Here is a 20,566-nt window from a genome sequence, read left to right on the forward strand (position 1 = left end):
TCCAGTGGTCGTGGAGCATACCGATCTCGGACCTCCAGAAAGAGTCCACGGCAGGGGTGATTGATAAGTTCATGGCCTAAGGTAGAGGAGATGAGTTAACAAAACTTTCTGCATAATCACTCAGAGTTGAACTGCATTTGCATGTAACAAGAGCTGTATAACTCATCTCCTTCTACCTTAGGCCACAAACTTATCAATCACCCCTCGCACTGTGTATCATTAATCAGGAAGTACACTGGGTGTACCATAGACATAGTTTCATTTGTCTTTTAGCAAAGCAAAGCACAGACATTGAAGATTAGGAGACCAGGTGTGGGTAGTAAATTTCATTTAACAATATATGGTTAGAGGGAGGGAAACAAGAAATGCTAGAAGTTTAAGGCAACGTCTTAGAGTGTGTGGAAATTGATTGTGATGTTTTAGGCTTTTGCTCTGTAACTGTTTCCTTTTACTGGGCACATCAGTGTTTTAGAAATAGGTGTCAACATTTCCAGGCAATGCTGAAGTAGAAGGTGAGGCCGCAAGGAAAACTGCAAAGAAATACTGATAAGATAGTGCAGTGGGCAAAGGCAAGTGGTGTTTGGAATCCTATTTCAAGTAATTAAGGCTAGTAGATCTAGTGCAAACAAAAGAGAACATCTGACATTGTCTTTTGTTCTCTTTGCATTTTGCTAGTTTTCTGAATGTAAAGTTGATTATGGCGTTACATTTATCTTCCTTTGCAGAAGGTAAGGGAGGCAGGCAAGGTGTGAACTGGCCATAAGGTGAGGTGCTATAACTGATGAGATTTGTGTGCCTGCTACATATTCATGATACCTTGCCAAGTGAATATTCTCATAGGCTAGACCAAGGATACCCATCTCCTTCAATTCCTTTTTTTAAAATTCAGAACTACATTTGTTTGACTTTTAGGCTGACAGTTGTAAAGTTGAAGAGGACCTTAAAGTGGCCAAAGAACAAAATCAGAAGCTGTGGGATCGGGGAACAAACAATTGCATTTCCATTGAAAATTTACAGAATGAAATCGATTGCAAAACTCAGGACATTCAACGGCTGGATGGTGTGATAAAGAGCCTTAAGGAACAGTGCCAGTATTACATACAGTATCAGGTTAGTTAATGATAAGCAAGCACTAATGGTTTATATCGCAGTTTGTATGAATTAGTCTTAATTTTGACAAAATCACTCTGGAGAGTAAAGTAAGTTGTTCTGTTTAGAAATGAAAAAGAACATTTGGATTGTCTGTCAAATGGAGTTGTTGCAAATGGAAACAAATATTTTTCCTCCAAATCATAACTTAAAATTACATAATGTATTTTAGGGAGATTTTCACATCTTTGCTAAATCTTCTCTTGATTACACCATTTCTCTCAGTGGCAGAAGGCCAGAAAAATGTATATGCATGTGATGTAGTCATTGAACAAAGACCTTCAGTGCTGGAAATTAAGATATCAGCTTTCCATGCAACATGGAATGTCCATAAGAATGTCGTTCTTATGAGTACTACTACATCAAGATAGTTAAACGGTGCCACAGTGGCATAGAAGTTAGCGTGATGCTATTACAGCCCAGGGCAATAGAGTTTGGAGTTCAATTTGGGCCCAATGTTGTTTGTAATATACATAAATGATCTGGATGATGGGGTGGTAAATTGGATTAGTAAGTATGCTGATGATACTAAGGTAGGAGGTGTTGTGGATAATGAGGTGGGTTTTCAAAGCTTGCAGGGAGATTTATGCCGGTTAGAAGAATGGGCTGAACGTTGGCAGATGGAGTTTAATGCTGAGAAGTGTGAGGTTCTACATTTTGGCAGGAATAATCCAAATAGAACATACAGGGTAAATGGTAGGGCATTGAGGAATGCAGTGGAACAGAGAGATCTAGGAATAACAGTGCATAGTTCCCTGAAGGTGGAGTCTCATGTAGATAGGGTGGTGAAGAAGGCTTTTGGAACGCTGGCCTTTATAAATCAGAGCATTGAGTACAGAAGTTGGGATGTAATGTTAAAATTGTACAAGGCATTGGTAAGGCCAAATTTGGAATATTGGGTACAGTTCTGGTCACCGAATTATAGGAAAGATATCAATAAATTAGAGAGAGTGCAGAGACGATTTACTAGGATGTTACCTGGGTTTCAGCACTTAAGTTACAGAGAAAGGTTGAACAAGTTAGGTCTCTATTCATTGGAGTGTAGAAGGTTGAGGGGGGATTTGATCGAGGTATTTAAAATGTTGAGAGGGATAGATAGAGTTGACGTGAATAGGCTGTTTCCATTCAGAGTAGGGGAGATTCAAACGAGAGGACATGATTTGAGAGTTAGGGGGCAAAAGTTTAAGGGAAACACGAGGGGGTATTTCTTTACTCAGAGAGTGATAGCTGTGTGGAATGAGCTTCCTGTAGAAGTAGTAGAGGCCAGTTCAGTTGTGTCATTTAAGGTAAATTTGGATAGGTATATGGACAGGAAAGGAGTGGAGGGTTATGGGCTGAGTGCGACTAGGTGAGATTAAGAGTTCGGCACGGACTAGGAGGGCCGGAATGGCCTGTTTCCGTGCTGTGATTGTTATATGTTATATGTTATATGTTATAATTCTGGTGTCCTTTGTAAGAATGCTTGTACATTCTTCCTATGTGCATGTGGGTTTCCTCTGGGTTCTCCAGTTTCTTCCCACAGTCCATAGACATACCAGTTAGCAGATTAATTAGTTATTGTGAATTGTCCTGCAATTAGGCTAGCATTAAATCCGTGGGTTGCTGGGTGGCGCATCTCAGAAGGACTGAATTCCGCACTGTAAATAGATAAAACTTAGTGGGAAGTGTTGCTTCTTACATTTTAATACTGAGGCCTTTCATGGTTTGATGCTGAAGGATAAGACCTACTGCATTTGTTAAGAGCAGATCAATCTTATTGGATCTGTGGGGGGGGGGGATAATACATGTGACTGATTAAATACACTGTTGAGAATGATTTGTTAATGAATGTACTTGCTTCAAAATTGATGAAGGTTTTTAGTAAACTGAAAAATTAGCTAAAAGACCATAATCAATATAATGCCATTTTACTTAGTAAGTCTTAAGAACAAAGTCTGCTGAAAGATCTTGATAATTTTCCATGCTCTATGCTAGGCATCTGCAGATGAGCAAAGGAATGAAGATCAACAGAAAATATCAGCCTTAGTCAACCAATACGAGACCTGTAGAGAGCAGCTTTGTAAAACTGGAGAGGAGCTTAATAAGAAGAAACAGCAAATTGACAAAACCGAAGCAAGTATCTGTCAATTGAAAGAATCTTTAAAGGAAAGGGAAAGATGTCTGGAAAATGTGGCAATGGAAAACAATAAATTGCAACTTGAAATTGAAGATAAGAGCCAGAAAATCCAAAGAATGAAAATAGCAGAGGAGAGCATTTGTGATCAGTTTGAAGAAGCTGTGAGACGCATAAAGGAAATGCAGAATGAGAATGATTCACTGAAACAGGAGCTGAGTGAAAAAGGCAAGATGCTAACTGTTCTGCGACAAGAAATGGAAAACATTGCTGAAATGACATCGCAGCAGAGTTCTGCATCTGAGGCACTGCAAGCTGAAAGAAAGCAACTCCAAAAGGAAGTTGATTGCCAGAAACAGAAGATGCAAGAGTTAAAGGTCAGATAATATTTATATATGACAAGAAATGGATAATTCCTACCCTTCCCCATCTAACCCCATCAGTATGAATTCTTCTTTTTCTTGCTGAGTCTACAGTAAAATCACCTGAACTATTTCATATGTAGCAAATTTCATATTCTGACCCACCCCCTAATTAAGACCGTAACACTGAAGAGCAGAATTAGGCCATTTGGCTCATCAAGTCCACTCGGCCATTCAGTCATGGTGATCCTTTTTTCTTCCCCTCAGCCCACTCCCTGGCCTTCTTCCCGTAACATTTGATGTTGTGTCCAGTCAAAAACATATTGAGCTCTGCTTTAAATACACTAAATGACCTGGGCTCGATCGCTGCCTGTGGTAATAAATTCCACAAATTCACCACCCGCTGGCTAAAGAAATTTCTCCGCATCTCTGTTTTAAATGGACGCCCCTCTATCCTGAGACTGTGCCCTCGTGTCCAAGACTCACTCACGATGGGAAACATCCTTTCCACATCTTAAGTAGGTCCCCTAGTCATCTGAACACTTTATTGACCCTTAGTTCTGACCTCCCACACAAGTGAAATGTTTTGTCAGTGTACTTACCCAGTTAATCATTTCATAATCTTCAAGACTTCTTTCCAGACATCTTTCAGTCTTTAGCTCAAAGGAGCCTCAGCGCATTCAATATTTCCCAGAACCTCTGAATTTTGGTTCCATCTATAGACATCTTGTTGCATCTTCCTCACTGCCAGTCTATTATTTTTTTAATAGAAGACTCCATAGTTTACCAAATATTCAATATAACTTTGACACAATTGATCTCAGTTCTATTCTTCTCGAAATTAATTCCTGTGTTTGGTTTGTTTTATTTATAGCTCAAAGCCTGCAACACCACGTTTAGTGATTGTCTATTTGGAGCTGGGGATCCCCATGCTCATTTCTCCCATTTACTGTTTTTGAAGTAAATGGGAAGTGGTGCTGGTGGGGAAATTTCTGTTGCCTTTTTGCGAGTCTCGGAACAGATTTAACTCTGTCAATAATATTATTGTATATGATGAAGCATTTCAGTGTTTTTATGTACTCAGGAGCAATATATGAGCAATTTATTTTCTACTTTTATTGAATTGAATTGACTTTATTTCTTACATCCTTCACATACATGAAGAGTAAAAATCTTTGCATTACATCTCCATCTAAATGTGCAATGTGCAATCATAGTAATTTATAACAGTTTACAATAAATAGAACAGTCATTGTAATACAGAGTACACTAAAGTCAGCGTGAGTTCATCAGTTCGTGAGTCTGATGGCCTGGTAAAAGAAGCTGTTCTGGAGCCTGTTGGTCCTGGCTTTTATGCTGCGGTACCGCTTCCTGGATGATAGCAGCTGGAACAGTTTGTGGTTGGGTTGGCTCGGGTCCCCAATGATCCTACGGGCCCTTTTTACACACCTGTCCTTGTAAATGTCCTGAATCATGGGATGTTCACAACTACAGATGTGCTGAGCTGTTCACACCACTCTCTGCAGAGTCCGGCGATTTAAGGAGATACTGTTCCCATAGCAGGCAGTGATGCACCCAGTCAAGATGCTCTCATTTGTGCCCCTGTAGAAGGTTCTTAGGATTTGGGGGCCATACCAAACTTCCTCAACTGTCTGACCTGAAAGAGGCACTGTTGTACCTTTTTCACCACACAGCTGGTGCGTACAGACCACGTGAGATCCTCAGTGATGTGGATGCCGAGGAACTTGAAGCTGTTTACCCTCTCAACCTCAGATCTATTGATGTCAATAGGGGTTAGCCCATCCCCATTCCTCCTGTAATTCTCAACCAGCTCCTTTGTTTTTGCAACATTGAGGGAGAGGTTGTTTTCTCGACACCACTGTGTCAGAGAGATGACTTCTTCCCTGTAGGCCACCTCGTTATTATTTGAGATAGGGCCAATCAATATAGTGTCGTCGGCAAATATAATTAGCAGATTAGAGCTGTGGGTGGCGATACAGTCATGGGTATACAGGGGGTAAAGGAGGGGACTCAGTATGCAACCCTGAGGGGCTCCTGTATTGAGAGTCAAAGGGGTGGAGGGGAGGGAGCTCACTCTTACAACCTGCTGACGATCTGACAGGAAGTCCAGGATCCAGCTGCACAAGACAGGGTCAAGGCCGAGGTCTCTGAGCTTCTCATCGAGCCTGGATGGAACGATGGTGTTGAATGCTGAACTGTAGTCCAAGAACAGCATTCTCACATAAGCATCATTCTTCTCCAGATGTGTAAGGATGGTACAAAGAACAATACAGCACAGTACAGGCCATTCGGCCCACAATGTTGTGCCGACCCTTAAACCCTGCCTCCCATATAACCCTCCACCTTAAATTCCTCCAAATACCTGTCTAGTAGTCTCTTAAACTTCACTAGTGTATCTGCCTCCACCACTGACCCAGGCAGTGCATTCCACACACAAACCACTCTGAATAAAAAACCTTCCTCTGATATCCCCCTTGAACTTTCCTCCCCTTACCTTAAAGCCATGTCCTCTTGTATTGAGCAGTGGTGCCCAGGAGAAGAGGCGCTGGCTGGCCGCTCTATCTATTCCTCTTAATATCTTGTATACCTCTATCATGTCTCCTCTCATCCTTCTCTCCAGAGTAAAGCCCTAGCTCCCTTAATCTCTGATCATAATGCATACTCTCTAAACCAGACAGCATCCTGGTAAATCTCCTCTGTACTCTTTCCAATGCTTCCACTGCTCTGCATGGTATGTAGAGCAGTGGCTATTGCATCGTCTGTCAATCAGCTGTATCGATAGGCAAATTGTGGTGGATCCAGTTTGGGTGGTAGCAAGCTGCAGATGCTTATTATTGAGGTGAATGCGACAGGACGCCAGTCATTCAGACATGTTACCTTGGTCTTTTGTGATACAGGGACAATGGTGGATAACTTGAAGCAGGAGGGACTTCTACACTGGGAGAGGGAGAGATGAAAAATGTCAGTAAACACACCTGCAAGTTATGCTGCGCACATCCTGAGTACTCGCCCTGGGATGCCGTCCGGTACCGCAGCCTTGTGACTGTCCACTCGTTGGAAACATCTGTGTACTTCAGCCTCAGAGATGACCAGGTTGCAGGTTGTAGCAGTGGCTTTCCTCGGAGGCTCAGATTTAGTAACATTAAAGCGATTGAGCTCATCTGGGAGAGAGGCTGTGATGTTGGTGGCACTACAACATTTGACTTTGAAGTCTGCAATGGTATGCAGCCCTCACCACAAGTCACTTGTGGTATTTGTATCGAATCTTGACTGAATATTGTCCCTGTATTGTTTTTTCACGGCCCTGATAGCTTTGTGCAAATCGTAGCTGCTTTTCTTGAGCCTGGTTGATCGCCAGCGATGTAAGCTCTACGTAGTGCTGTAAGTGCTGCTTGCTCAGAACTACTGATCCAGGGTTTCTGTTCCAGGAAGACCCTGACCAACTTCTGGGAGACAACATCGTCGAAGCACTTCCAGATTAAGCACGTGACTCCATCCGCGAACTCAAAGACATCCTCATCATGGAAAACATTCCAGTCGACGTCATCAAAGCAGTCCTGCAGCATGTAGGCCGATTGGTCAGACCAACAGTGGACGGTTTTAACTGTGGCCACTTTTTATTTCAGCTTCTGCCTGTACGTCAGCAAAAGCAGGATTGAAGAGTGATCTGATTTTCAAAAAGCTGGGCAAAGGAGAGCTTTGTAAGCATTATGAAAGGGATTTTAATAGTGGTCGAGTGTGTTATCTCCACGAGCGCTCACTTGGATATGCTGACAAAACTTCGGAGAGACTATCGTCAGCAATGCTGAATTAAAGTTGCTGGCGATGATGAAGGCATGCTCTGGGTGTGCAGTCTCCAGCGTGTTGATGGTCTCGTACAGTTCCTTGAGAGCCAGGTCAGTATCAGCCTGCGGCGGAATGTACATCGCTGTGATGATAACAGCCGTGAACTCCCTAGGTAGCCAGTAGGGTCTGCACAGCAGCAGGTATTCCAGGTCTGGGGAACAAAAGGATTTGAGTGCATGCACATACTGGGGGTTGCACCAAGCATCATTGACCATGAAGCATACCTCTCCTCCTTTACTCTTCCCAGAGAGGTTTTTTGACCTGTCCGCCCAGAACAGGGAGAACCCAGAGGGCTCGATGGCATGATCCGGTATCTTCTCTGTCAGCCAGGAAGATTCAGCATGACATCTAAAACTTTGACAAACTTCTATAGCTGTGTAGCAGAGACTATATTGACTAACTGTATCACAGCCTGGTATGGAAACATCAGTGCCCTTCAGTAGAAGACCCTACAGAATGTAGTGGAAAAGGCCCAGTCCATCACAGGTAAAGCCCTCTCCACCACTGAGCACATCTTCCAGAAGCATTGTCACAGGAAAGCAGCATCCATCATCAAAGACCCTCATCACGGTCTCTCTTCTCTCTGCTGCCATCAGTAAGAATGTACAGGAGGCTCAGGACTCACACCACCAGTTTCAGGAACAATTATTACCCCTCAATCATCAGGCTCTTGAACCAAAGGGGATAACGTCACTCAATTTCACTCACCCCATCATGTCCCCACAACCGAAAAACAAAGATGGCACCTGTGAGAAACACTACCAAGGGCAACATGCTCCAGGCAGCGTCCAAAAGTACTTCCTTCACTTCTTTTACGACTTTTTCTTTCTAATATGGTTCTGTTGCTGCTGGAGCCTATGATCTACTGTTTAGCACTTGCAGTCTGCATTTTGGTGGTGTGTTTTCGAGCCAGTCAAGCATTGCTTTCCCTGTGAGGGTTCCATGAGGAAGTTTGGAGCCGGGGTGCAACTCCATTTCTCACTGATCTTGCCGAATAAAGCACCAAGGAGGACTGAAATCATCGAGGCGAGCGCAGAAGGTGAGCGAGTGTTCAGCGCCCTCTGCCCGCCTCCCGCTTGGTGCTGCTGAAGGAAGGTGACTGTGTGTGACGGTCTCTCTTTCTCCAACAAGAGCATCAAAGCCAGAGTTTCCTAGAGAGTGAAGACATGGTGGTTAAAATAAGCAAAGCAGCTTATGATAAATACCTGTTTCCTATTTCAATGGAGAAATGACTGAATATAAGAAATAATGAAAGAGAGTAAAAATAAGTGAGAATAAATTAGCAGGTGATAAAATGGAACCCTTTTATCTTTTCATGAATTCATAAAAGCTCAACAGAAGTAGCAACAAGATGGGTTGTGCAGATTGGGAAGTAGGAGGAATATAATTTTCTTCAGGAACGGGCTATAACTGGGATAACCAATGAGTATTTTATTCTGTCTTCATTAAAGTAAAGGTTGCTGCTGTTATCACACTGTAGACGCAGAACATTAAAAAACGGATCAAGGTAGGAAGTGCACATAATTGGAATATGATTGGTTGAGAGATTAAAGGTAAAAATTGCAAAGGTTCCGAGCGCAACTTTTTATCCTCCGTTGGATCGGGAGCTGGAGGCCATAGGGCAAGGGTTACTTATATGACATACTGTAACCATGTATGAAAAAAGAAAAAAATGGTCAGGTGTCGTTTAAGGCTTTTTCAATATAGTATTCACTGGGGAAAACCCTGGAGGTAATCACTACTGATATGTTCAATTGTCAGCAGTAAGAAAATGGCCAAGCAAGTTAAATCCATCATAGGTGTGTTAAAGACACACTGTTCCTGACTGTTTAAATAGAAAATGCAGTAAATACCCAACAGGCTAAACCACTTTGCAGAGGGAACAGAGCAGACATTTCTACTCAGTGTTCCTTTATCAGAAAATTAAGTTGTCACACTGAGTTTTTAAGCCACTCTCATGCAGGGGAAGGAGGTGGGGAAGAAAGTTCAAAGTGAAATTTATTACCAGAGAGCTTAAATGTCATCACATACAACCTGCAGGTATACTTAGCAAATCTATAGAACAGTAACTGTAAACAGGGTCAATGAACAACAAACTGTGCAAATGCAAACACAAATAAATTGTGAGAGCATGAAATAACAAATTAAAGAGTCCTTAAAGTGAGACCATCAGTTGTGGGAACACCAGAAATAGAATGAGTGTAGTTATCCACTTTTATTCAAGAGCCTGATGGCTGAGGGGTAGTAACTGTTCTTGAACCTGGTGATGCAAGTCCTGAGGCTCTTGTACCATCTAACTGATGTAGTGAGAAAAGAACAGAAGTAAGTAAAAAGGAGTGATTTAAACAAAAAATACAGTGATAACTGTGGTGGTAATGAATAGGGACATAAGATAGGTCTAGTGAAACTATCAATGTTAGAATCAATTGCAACACCTACAAAATTTAAGAGTAGGGTCAGTAGTCTGAGTTTAATAAATGGAATGAAGAATTTATAAGGCTCTAAATTATCTTGTTGAAAGATGAATACTTTTCCTCTGTGTAATTGACTACTTAAATTGAGTACTTTGAGTATCCAAGAGGTTTGATAATTTACATTTGTATTTTCAAAAGATTGTTGATGAAGTAGCAGAAGTTTTTGTAGAGTGAATAAAGACAAACTGTTTACAAAGTCAGAATGGGCCACAAATTTAATGTAATTGTCAAAAGAACTGGAGGTGATGAAGAGAATAAATTCATGCAGTGAGAAATAATTCAAACAGGTGTCAGAAATAATGAAGGAAACAGAATTGGAATTAACTTTGAGAAGGGAATTAAATGAAGGACTTTTCAATTCAGGGTAATGGGCAAGGAGGAGAGCCCTCCTTCAGAAGCTGGTGCAGGTGCAATTTCTTTCTGTCCTGTGTTATCCCATTATAAAGATTGAAACAAACAGTGAGAGTAGTTAAATATAGAAAAGGTGGGAGTGATAAAAGTATAAAAGTAAGGTGATTTTTTAAAAACACACACACATCCTCTGTAGTTGTTTGTTCAGGGAGTGGTTTACATTCGATATGTGAATGGAGAGGATTGTTAGTGCAACTGAGAGTTTTTGGCACTTCAGCAAAGACTTGATATTATTGTATTCAGCTATCAGGGGCTTCAATTATGGTGGCTTCAAACAAAATTTATTTATAGATTCATCTTGTTGGAGGCAAACTGAGGACAGATATACAGATAAATTAATCACCTGCTAGAGTTTTATGCCACAATTGTAACTGAGGCAGTTTTAGTCAGGGTTACTGGACTGATAAACGCAAAAATTCTGCTTGTACCGTGTGATGTGTAAAACTGTTGAAACTATGCTGTGATGAATTAAATTCCCTGCAAAGGTTAATGAAATTGGGAGATTAGGCAGTGTCAGTGGAAAAAGAAGCAGTAAATGTCTTAGAGTTAATGTCAACATTGGCAAAAGAAAAACAAGTTAGTTTAAGATGTATAGAAGGTAAGGGGATGGAGCAGGGATAGGACAAAAGGATAAAATGATGCAAGATTATGAAAGGTTTGTATTAGTTTGATGCTCAGAGTTACAGAGAGTAATGAATGATTGAAATGTGATGAATAGGAAGTTGTCAGTTGAGACAGGCTGGTGGCGCAATGTCATCAGCGCCAGACTCCGGAGTGAAGGCTCCCAAGTTCGAATCCAAGTTGGGCTACACCCCCCCCCCCAAGCAGCTTTCCATCCGTGCCAGGTTGAGCGTTGAGCTAGCCACCCGGCCTCGTGAAAAAACAGGGTCGAGTCGGGAATGTTCATATCGTGACCCAGTTAATCCGAAAGGAGACCAATCCTGACACCATGCACCAGACAAGAATGACTGACTGTCTGGTGTGACATCCTTAAAAAAAAGAGTTGAGATACACAGCCAAATAGCAGAGTGGGAATTTGAGGAAGAATAGGTAATTGAGAAGATGAACAAAGATGAGGAGTAATTTGTTTAGTCAAAAGATAGTGAGTACGGTATATGGAATTCATTGCCATAGATGGCTGAGTTATTTGGTATATTGAAAGCCAAGGTTGTCAGGTTCTTGATGAGTTAGGGCATCAAAAGTTACAGGGAGAAAGCAGGAGAATGGGGTTGAGGGGGATAATAAATCAGCCGTGATGCATTGGCAGAGCAGACTCAATGGGGTGAATGGCTTAATTTTGCTCCTTTGTGTTAAGGTTTTATGGTCTAATTGGGAAATGGACAGTTAGGTCTGGTGTGAATGAGAGAACTTGCAGTTTAAGCTAATTAAGTAGAACAAATAGACAACAAATTAAACATGCAAATCCATATCTCCCTGAATGTTGAGTCACAGCTGGACAGAGTAATGAGTTGTATGCCTTCGTAGGCCAAGGCTGTGAATATAGGAATTAGGATATCATGCTGTAGTTGTACTAAAACATTGATATAAGAATTGCTCAGAATGTAGGTTGGGTATTGTGTTTAAGTTCAGGTCACCACACAGAGAAAGGGTGTGTGCAAAAGAGATTCATTAGGATGTTGCCTGGAATGGAGCACTGTAGTGATAAGAGGAGATTGGATGGGTTGGGTTTATCCTCACTAGAACATTGGAGACTGTGGAGTGCTAGTTCCAGTGAGAATAAACCCATCCTTTCCCATGTCCCCTTGCAGAGATTTACAAAATAATGAGAGGCAAAGATAGGAAGGGCAGCCAGAATAATTTAACTAGAGTAGTGGTGTCTAGAATAAGAGAGCACAGGTTTAATCGGAGAGGTAAGTTTACAAACATAGTGGAGTGAATATTTGCAGTGAGCTATCAGAGAAGGTAATGGTGGCAGATACTATTACTGCATTTAAAAGGTGTTTAGACAAATAGTTGGATGGGAGAGGAATGGAGGGATATAAGCTTAATGCAGGCAAATGGGATTAGTATAGATGGCATGATGGATGAGGTGGAGCAGAGCACCATATTCTGTGCTGTATGTTCCTGTGATTCTATAAAAGTAAGTAGATAGATAGATACTTTATTCATCCCCATGGGGAAATTCAACATTTTTTCCAATGTCCCATACACTTATTGTAGCAAAACTAATTACATACAATACGTAACTCAGTAAAAATATGATATGCATCTAAAATCACTCTCTCAAAAAGCATTAATAATAGCTTTTAAAAAGTTCTTAAGTAGTTTACTTAAATACATTGAGTCCTAACCCCGGCACTTTAACATATCTTACTCCTGGCGGTTGAATTGTAAAGCCGAATGGCATTGGGGAGTATTGATCTCTTCATCCTGTCTGAGGAGCATTGCATCGATAGCAACCTGTCGCTGAAACTGCTTCTCTGTCTCTGGATGGTGCTATGTAGAGGATGTTCAGGGTTTTCCATAATTGACCGTAGCCTACTCAGCGCCCTTCACTCTGCTACCGATGTTATACTCTCCAGTACTTTGCCCACGACAGAGCCCGCCTTCCTTACCAGCTTATTAAGACGTGAGGCGTCCCTCTTCTTAATGCTGCCTCCCCAACACGCCACCACAAAGAAGAGGGCGCTCTCCACAACTGACCTATAGAACATCTTCAGCATCTCACTACAAACATTGAATGACGCCAACCTTCTAAGGAAGTACAGTCGACTCTGTGCCTTCCTGCACAAGGCAGTAGGGAGAAAAACAGGTTGAGGAGGAATTTAAAAAATACCAAATAGGACTGGAATAAGTAAATAGACATCCAAAGTGAGAAGGCAGTGTAATATGGTGGACAAGGAAGAAATGTGTTGAACATATTATTGTAGGTGATATTTACAGAGAGAAATTGGGCTCAGACCAGTCCAAGTGAGGGTCTGAGAGAACCCCAGGACATACAATCGTGGAGAAGTGGAGTAGAATTTGATGAGGAGTTTTAATCTTTTTGTGAATTTAAACTTTTTTCTTCTAGCCACATGGTGATGGGATGTAGACTACGACCACTGTAATATTGAAGGGAAGGAATATTCACATGTACCCATGTTTATTGTTGCTCATAATTCTTTAGATATGAACAACTGGATGGAATAGATCTGGCTAGCGGGTGCTGACTCTGTTCTTCAGCACCAATTCCAGCTTAGACTGGAGCACGTTTGCTGCCCATGGCACCACAGACTCTCAGATTAACATTGACTTAGATACCAACTCTGTCCTTGAGTGCATCAACAAGTGTGTAGATAGAGTGACATCACAAAAACAAATAAAAGTTTTCCCCAATCAGAAACCATGGATGAACAGAGAGGTTCGCCTCCTGCTCAAAGCCAGAGATTCAGCCTTCAGGTCTGGAGACCGGGAGGCTTACAGCTCAGCCAGGGCCAACCTGAGGAGGGGAATCTCTCAGGCTAAACATACATACAAACATAGGATCGAGGAGCATTTCAACTCCTCAGACCCGTGACGCATCTGGCATGCATACAGCTTATTACAGACTTCAAACCACCTAGTACTGTGCCCCCTACCAGCTCTGCTTCCCTCCCTGATGAGCTCAATTAGTTCTACACTCACTTTGACCGAGGGAACAAGGAGGTCACCCTCAAAGCGGATCTCCCACCTGGTGAACTGCCTCTCTCACTTTCCACCTCCGATGTTAGCGCCACCCTGAGCAGGGTAAATGTACGAAAGGCAGCTGGTCCGGATGGAATACCAGGTCATGTGCTCAGAGTCTGTGCAGGGCAGTTAGCGGAGTCTTCATGGACATTTTCAATCTGTCCCTGGCCCAGGCAGTTGTCCCCACAAGCTTCAAGATCGCCACCATCATGCCAGTGCCAAAGCATTCCATTGCCACAGGCCTGAATGACTTCTGCCCAGTTGCACTCACCCCCATCATAGAGACTGGTTCCATCACAGCTGAAATCCTGTCTGCCCACTACCCTGGACCCCCATCAATTTGCCTATCGCACCAACAGGTCAACAGAGGACGCCATCTCCATGGCACTTCACTCTGCCCTGACCCACCTGGACAGCCCCAACTCTTACGTCAGAATGCTGTTCATTGACTTTAGTTCGGCATTCAATACTGTGATCCCCTCCAAGCTGATCACCAAACTTTGCCAGTTTGGTATCAGCTCATCCCTCTGCAATTGGACCTTGGACTTTCTGACTAACAGACCCCAATCTGTTAAGTTAGACAACCTCTCCTCCTCCATTCTCACCCCGAACACCGGCATGCCTCAAGGCTGTGTGCTGAGCCCTCTTCTGTATTCCCTTTTCACCTATGACTGTGTTCCTGTAAATGGTTCTAACCCCATAATCAGGCTCACAGATGACACCACGGTGGTTGGCCTGATCAGAGGGGATGACGAGACGGCCTACAGGGACGAGGTCCAGCACCTGGCCACGTGGTGTGCCGACAACAACGTGGCCCTTAACACCCAGAAGACCAAGGTGATCATTGTGGACTTCAGGCATGCTAGGAACCACATTCACGTCCCCATCTACATCAACAGAACTGTAGTGGAGTGTGTATCAAGCTTCAAATTCCTTGGTGTCCACGTTTCCGGGGGTCTCACCTGGTCCCTGAACTCCATCCTGATCGAAAAGGCGCAACAGCACCTTTATTTCCTGCAGAGTATCAAGAAAGCTCACCTCTGTCCCAGGATACTGACGGACTTTTACAGCTGTGCTATTGAGAGCATACTCACCAAATGCCTCTCATGGCAATTGTCCCGTATCGGACCGCAAAGCCCTCCAGCGTGTGGTGAAAAATGCCCAGCGGATTATCGGCACCCAATTGCCAACCATTGAGAACATCTATCATAAACGCTGCCTGGGCAGGGCGAATAGCATTATCAAGGATGCATCTCACTCTAACCATGGACTTTCTACTCTCCTCCCATCCGGTAGGCACTACAAGAGCCTCTGCTCCTGCACCAGCAGGCACAGGAAGAGCTTCTTCCCTGAGGCTGTGACCCTGCTGAACCTCACATCACAGTACTAAACAGTATTGCACCCATATTGTACTGTCTCAGTACTTTTATATTTGTATGTTGTAGCACTTACTTTTTATTCGCAGTTATTTTGTAAATAACACTATTCTTTTGCACTTCTGGTTAAATGCTAACTGCGTTTCATTGGCTTTGTATCTGTACTCGGCACAATGACAATAAAGTTGAATTTAATCTAATCTACATCAGGGTTCAATGCCATAAAATGCTCTTTTATGCATTAATGTGGTCTGAAATGTACCTTATAAAAGTAATTAGTGGAAATATGACATGTATGCCGATGTGCAGTGTTTATAATAGGTGAAAATGTGTTCATGCATTACCAGTGCTTAGGTCTGACACTTCGCATTTATCTAATTCATCAGTGTTTGTCTTTTGTATTAGACTGAATTGGAACACAAAGATGCACAAATGCAAGAGCTCCAGGCATATCTCAGTGAATTGGAACGGGAAAAAATTAAGCTGGTAAATTCTGCAACTGAACATATATCTGAGCTGGGAGAATTGTTACAGGAAAAGGAGGAACTTGCAACTGAACTGAGAGGTGCCCAGACACAGATGGGTGATCTGAAAGGTATGCGAACTGTCTTCCAACAGGAGAAGTTCAAGGCTTCTTTTCATGTTTAAGATTCCCTTGTTTTCCTGATAATATTGTAAATTAAAGTTTATTTTCACCCATCCTTTCTCACCAGTTCCCTCTGCACATCTATACAATGTTGATAGGTTTGCATTTGGGAGACAGTTGATGTCTAATCTTGTCCAGTCCTATCATTGAAATGCCATCCGCTTGTGACTTGTTTGAGGATGTTAACCAATACCACACGGTATCTTTTTGGATTAAGTAAAAGAATGGCAAGACATGAGTTACAATACTTGTAAATTATCAAATAATGAAAAGCAAATTTGGAATGAACTTCACATGTTTGTGAGAAAAATATCAAGTTAAAGTGTTAAAATTGTGAGAGTTTATTGTAGACGCTCATTTAAAGCCTTCCCCTTTCTCCAAAAATGATTGGAATAGGCCACAGAATTTGGAGTATTTATGGAATATAGGAAGGATCCTTACTCATCCAAAAGATTGGTATACTACAACATGTTTTTTCGACTGATTCTGTGAAATACAGAGCAAATAGCTTAAAAATAGGGGAATAATCTAATCCAATGATCATAGTAAAATCAGAGCGAGTGAAAGAATTGGAACAGACTTGATTGTGAGAACCCAAAATTAGCGGATGAACATGAAATATTTAACCAGTTGCATGGAAGGTGACATTAGTAAATAAATCAATAATTACAAAAGAAAAAGGAAGTGGGAATGGTACAAATAAACTATATTCTAACATTAATAATGAAGATTTCAGTAATTGGGCATGTAAGAGTAGAGATTAGAAATTTTGAGAAGCTAGAGTGTTTGATAAACTTGGTTATAATAATATATGGTGGAGTTTAGGGTGATTTATCTCTTTATAGTTATACCAAAGGATTGCCAAAGAAGTGTCAATATATTGAGGGTAGTTGGAAAGTGGACTATGACTGTGCTGCAATATTTTCATTAAATGTTTGTTATATAAATGTTGGGCTCTTAAGGACTGTTGAATACCTTGTTCAAATTCTATTTATTTGAATGAGTTTTTGATTCAGTTCCCTTTTTTTGTTGACTATAGAAGAGTATGATAACTTGCAGAGAAGCTACGTTTGTAAAACCAAAGAATATGAATGGTCTACAAACAAACTTAAAGCTCAGCTAAAATCGGTTCAAGATGATCTGGATCAAAGCAGAGAAGCATTGAAAGTTCTTGAAGGAGCTGACACCCATGGTACTAATTTGTAGTCCTGTATTTACTAGTTTATTGTCTATAGAAGCTACTTTGTCATTCTAACTTGTTCCCTCAGGATTGTATTAATGTTTTATATAGTGTTGACACTTTAATTAGATCGCCAGGCATCTGGAAGATTTCAGTTTAAGAATCACTATCCTATCCCTTCCTTTTAGATGTTACTATGCCTTTTTTGTGGCCAGCTGGTGGCATAGTGGCACCAGCGCTGGACTTTGGGGTGACGGGTCCCAAGTTCAAATCCAGCCAGCCCCCTTGCATGCTTTCCATCTGTGCTGGGTTGAGCATTGAGCTAGCAACTTGAGCTTGTAAAAAAAAAAGATGCTAAAGAAATGCCACATGATGAGCAATCACCAAAAAAAGATAGGTGCAATAAGTTTGTCATGACGGTGCCCTGATGACTTCACCAGGAGTTAAGGGCATCTTCTTCTTCATGCTTTTTTTCAAATGTCTTACTTTAATAAATTTAGGTTCTTGACTTTGCAGAGAGGGATTGAGGTGGGTTTTTGAATAGCTGTGTTATAGCTAGTGAGAAATTTCAGGTATGTTTGGAGAAATGAGTGAAAGCTGAACTGTCCCATTTCCATCTATCTTCTGCAGCTGTTATAAATATGAAATCGGAACAATCCTCAGTAAAGCATGCATAATTTATGCCCTGAGAAACAGGTTGATCTAGCATAAAGCTTTGAATTGAACTGACTTCATTACTTACATCCTTCATATACATGAGGAGTTAAAATCTCTATGTCTAAATGTGCAGTGTGCAATTTATAGTAATTTATAATAAAAAGTATGTACAACAGGATAGTCAATATAACATAGAAATCTAGTTGTGTCAGCATGAGTTAAGCAGTCTGATGGCCTGGTGGAAGAAACTCTCTTGGAGTCTGTTGATCCTGGCTTTTATGCTGCAGTACCGCTTCCTAGACGGTAGCAGCTGGAACAGCTTGTGGTTGGGGTGCCTTGGGCCCCAGGTGATCCTTCGGGCCCATTTTACATACCTGTCTTTGTAAGTGTCCTGAAAAATGGGAAGTTCACATCTACAGATGTGCTGGTCTGTAATTTCAAGTAGAATAATCTGTTGGATTGTAATGGAAGTTTTCTGGTGTTTCTGTTTTTTTTCCAGTTTGAGTAAGCATTCAACGCTGCATAGTTGCACCTTATGTCCATGTCTGACTAAATTGTTTTGCAAAATTAAATTTTATTCCCTACAGCAATGAAAATTGCCATGGGAATGCAAAAGCAAATCACAGCCAAGCGTGGACAGATTGATAAATTACAGAGCAAAGTTCAGTTCCTGGAAGAAACTTTAGAGAACTCTGAAAGGGTATGTCAGAATTCATTAATGTTAAAATTGCATTTAAAACAAGTTGTTTTTCACATTATTGTTCTCTGTTTAATAATGACAAAATAATGACATTATCTGTTTGCATGTTTGAAGAGGATCTACACACCATATATGATTCCTTTAATACTTTTGCACCATGTGGAGCCATTCCTATCATAGACTAGTTTTCAACCTTTATTCTAAGCCACACTTAGAGTTTTTGTGGCCATTCTATTTTTGATGTGTTTGCCCATTCACAGAGAGCACATGCATCATCAAGTTAGAGTTGTAAGTGGCATTGTTACTATCCTGTTGAACTTCAACAAAAGTTTTTTTTGTCCAGTTTTATTTCTCTGTCACAATTGTAATCACCTTTGTTTCTACTCCTGTATATTTTCTTGTCTTATCACTTACATAAGCTCTGAATACATGCAGGTAGATAGGTGATCTGTGATTGTTTCGTCTACAGTTGATGCCAAATTCTGGTTTTCAGATGATTTACAGTATTTCTTGTCCTTCAGTTGCTTGCACGTTTGAAAAGACTATTGAGCAGGAACACCTCAGATATTATTGTTAGGAGCTATGAAAGTGAGCACATTTTGTTTTTCATTTTGTGTTAATCATCATCATAAAATAACTACAAACAATTTCATGCCACCTCTCCACTTTGTTGCCCCTCATTTCCATTCAGTCTTTCCCCTGCATGCCACAATATCCTTTCTTATATCTCATGCCCTCCACTTGACCTGTGGACAACTATTGCTTTTGTCTTTGTACAAGGTAGCAAATGTACATTTCCTTAATGTAGTGAATAAGTATTTTGAAGTCATACACAAACATCTCCCCAAATACAGTGTTCCCTGTTTAAAAATGCTTAGTATGGTTTTGGAAAAGTGACATGGTCACACAGACATGTCTCATTCTTTGTTATCGAATGGAGGTTATTGGTAAAATATTTCATTCCAGTCCCACAAATATTTTAAAACTTCATGCCATGGCAAGAGTTTTAAATTTTCCAAACAGCTACTTTTGGCAGAAGTCCCAAGAGTGCTAAATATAGCTGGTTTCCATAGGAGAACTAGAAGGTGTGTTTCTGAATCAGTTGCATTACTTTTGTAATTTTCTGGTGCTTTGCTGTTTTTAATTGAACATTTATAGTTTACTCTCCCAAGATGTAAGTTTGTAGTCACAGAATGAAAGTATTCAACTTTGTACTTTAAGAGAACACAGCAGTAACTGCTAACTGCTAATTGGACAACATGAAGAGTCATTAACAGTCGAAATGCTGAGAGAACACTATAGCTCTTTTAATTGCGCGATGCATTTTTATTATTCATTGAAATGCACGCACACACATCTCCATTCAAATTTTGGATTAAGAAATACAAGTTTTCTAATTTTCTAGTTCAAGTGAAAGTTGCCTTTATTAATGTTGTTATTTCATATATTGAATGTGTTAAAATGTAGTTAAAAGAATTGTCTTGGGCTGGAATGAAGAGGAGTTAATTTTCCCAATTAGAAAATGAAAGATATTCTAGGTCTCCCCAAGTGCCATTATCACCAATTAAGCATCAAAGTTTCTTGAGTGTGCCAGTAAGAAACTAGCTGAGGTATGACAATGAAAGCTTGATGATATGGGTGCATCATGCATAATCTGTTGACATTCATCTGTTTGCTGAACTAGAGCTGTAGTATTTTTTAGTTTTCTTGTGTGCTTTCATTTCTTTATTTACTTTTTGTGCATAGATATTGATCTATGACTCAGTTGTTATTGTGCAACCGTCTTTATCAATGTCCAGAGCAGGTTTCTTTAACATTGAAAGTGATGACTAAGGAGGAGTAGTTCTGACTGAATTGCATCACTTGTCTGTTGACTGAGCTACCACCAGAGATATCTTTTCTCCACCTGGTGAAATGATGGACCAAATTGTGTCCTATTTGGTATGCCTCACACCTCATTAG

The 20,566-nt window shown here is 41.0% G+C and overlaps 1 protein-coding gene across 1 annotated transcript in view; it reads left to right on the top strand.

Moving 5' to 3' along the window:
* LOC140738050 (coiled-coil domain-containing protein 158-like) overlaps positions 1–20,566 on the top strand; it is a 165,208-nt gene that overhangs the window by 85,215 nt on the left and 59,427 nt on the right. Inside the window, exons 12-16 of the mRNA XM_073065054.1 lie at positions 913–1,110; positions 3,124–3,639; positions 15,827–16,016; positions 17,107–17,259; positions 18,492–18,604. Of these exons, the coding sequence (XP_072921155.1) occupies positions 913–1,110; positions 3,124–3,639; positions 15,827–16,016; positions 17,107–17,259; positions 18,492–18,604 (1,170 nt within the window). The remainder of the gene's footprint in view (positions 1–912; positions 1,111–3,123; positions 3,640–15,826; positions 16,017–17,106; positions 17,260–18,491; positions 18,605–20,566) is intronic.

The sequence above is a fragment of the Hemitrygon akajei genome, chromosome 13 (genome assembly GCF_048418815.1).
Source record: "Hemitrygon akajei chromosome 13, sHemAka1.3, whole genome shotgun sequence".
Taxonomy (NCBI): Eukaryota; Metazoa; Chordata; class Chondrichthyes; order Myliobatiformes; family Dasyatidae; genus Hemitrygon; species Hemitrygon akajei.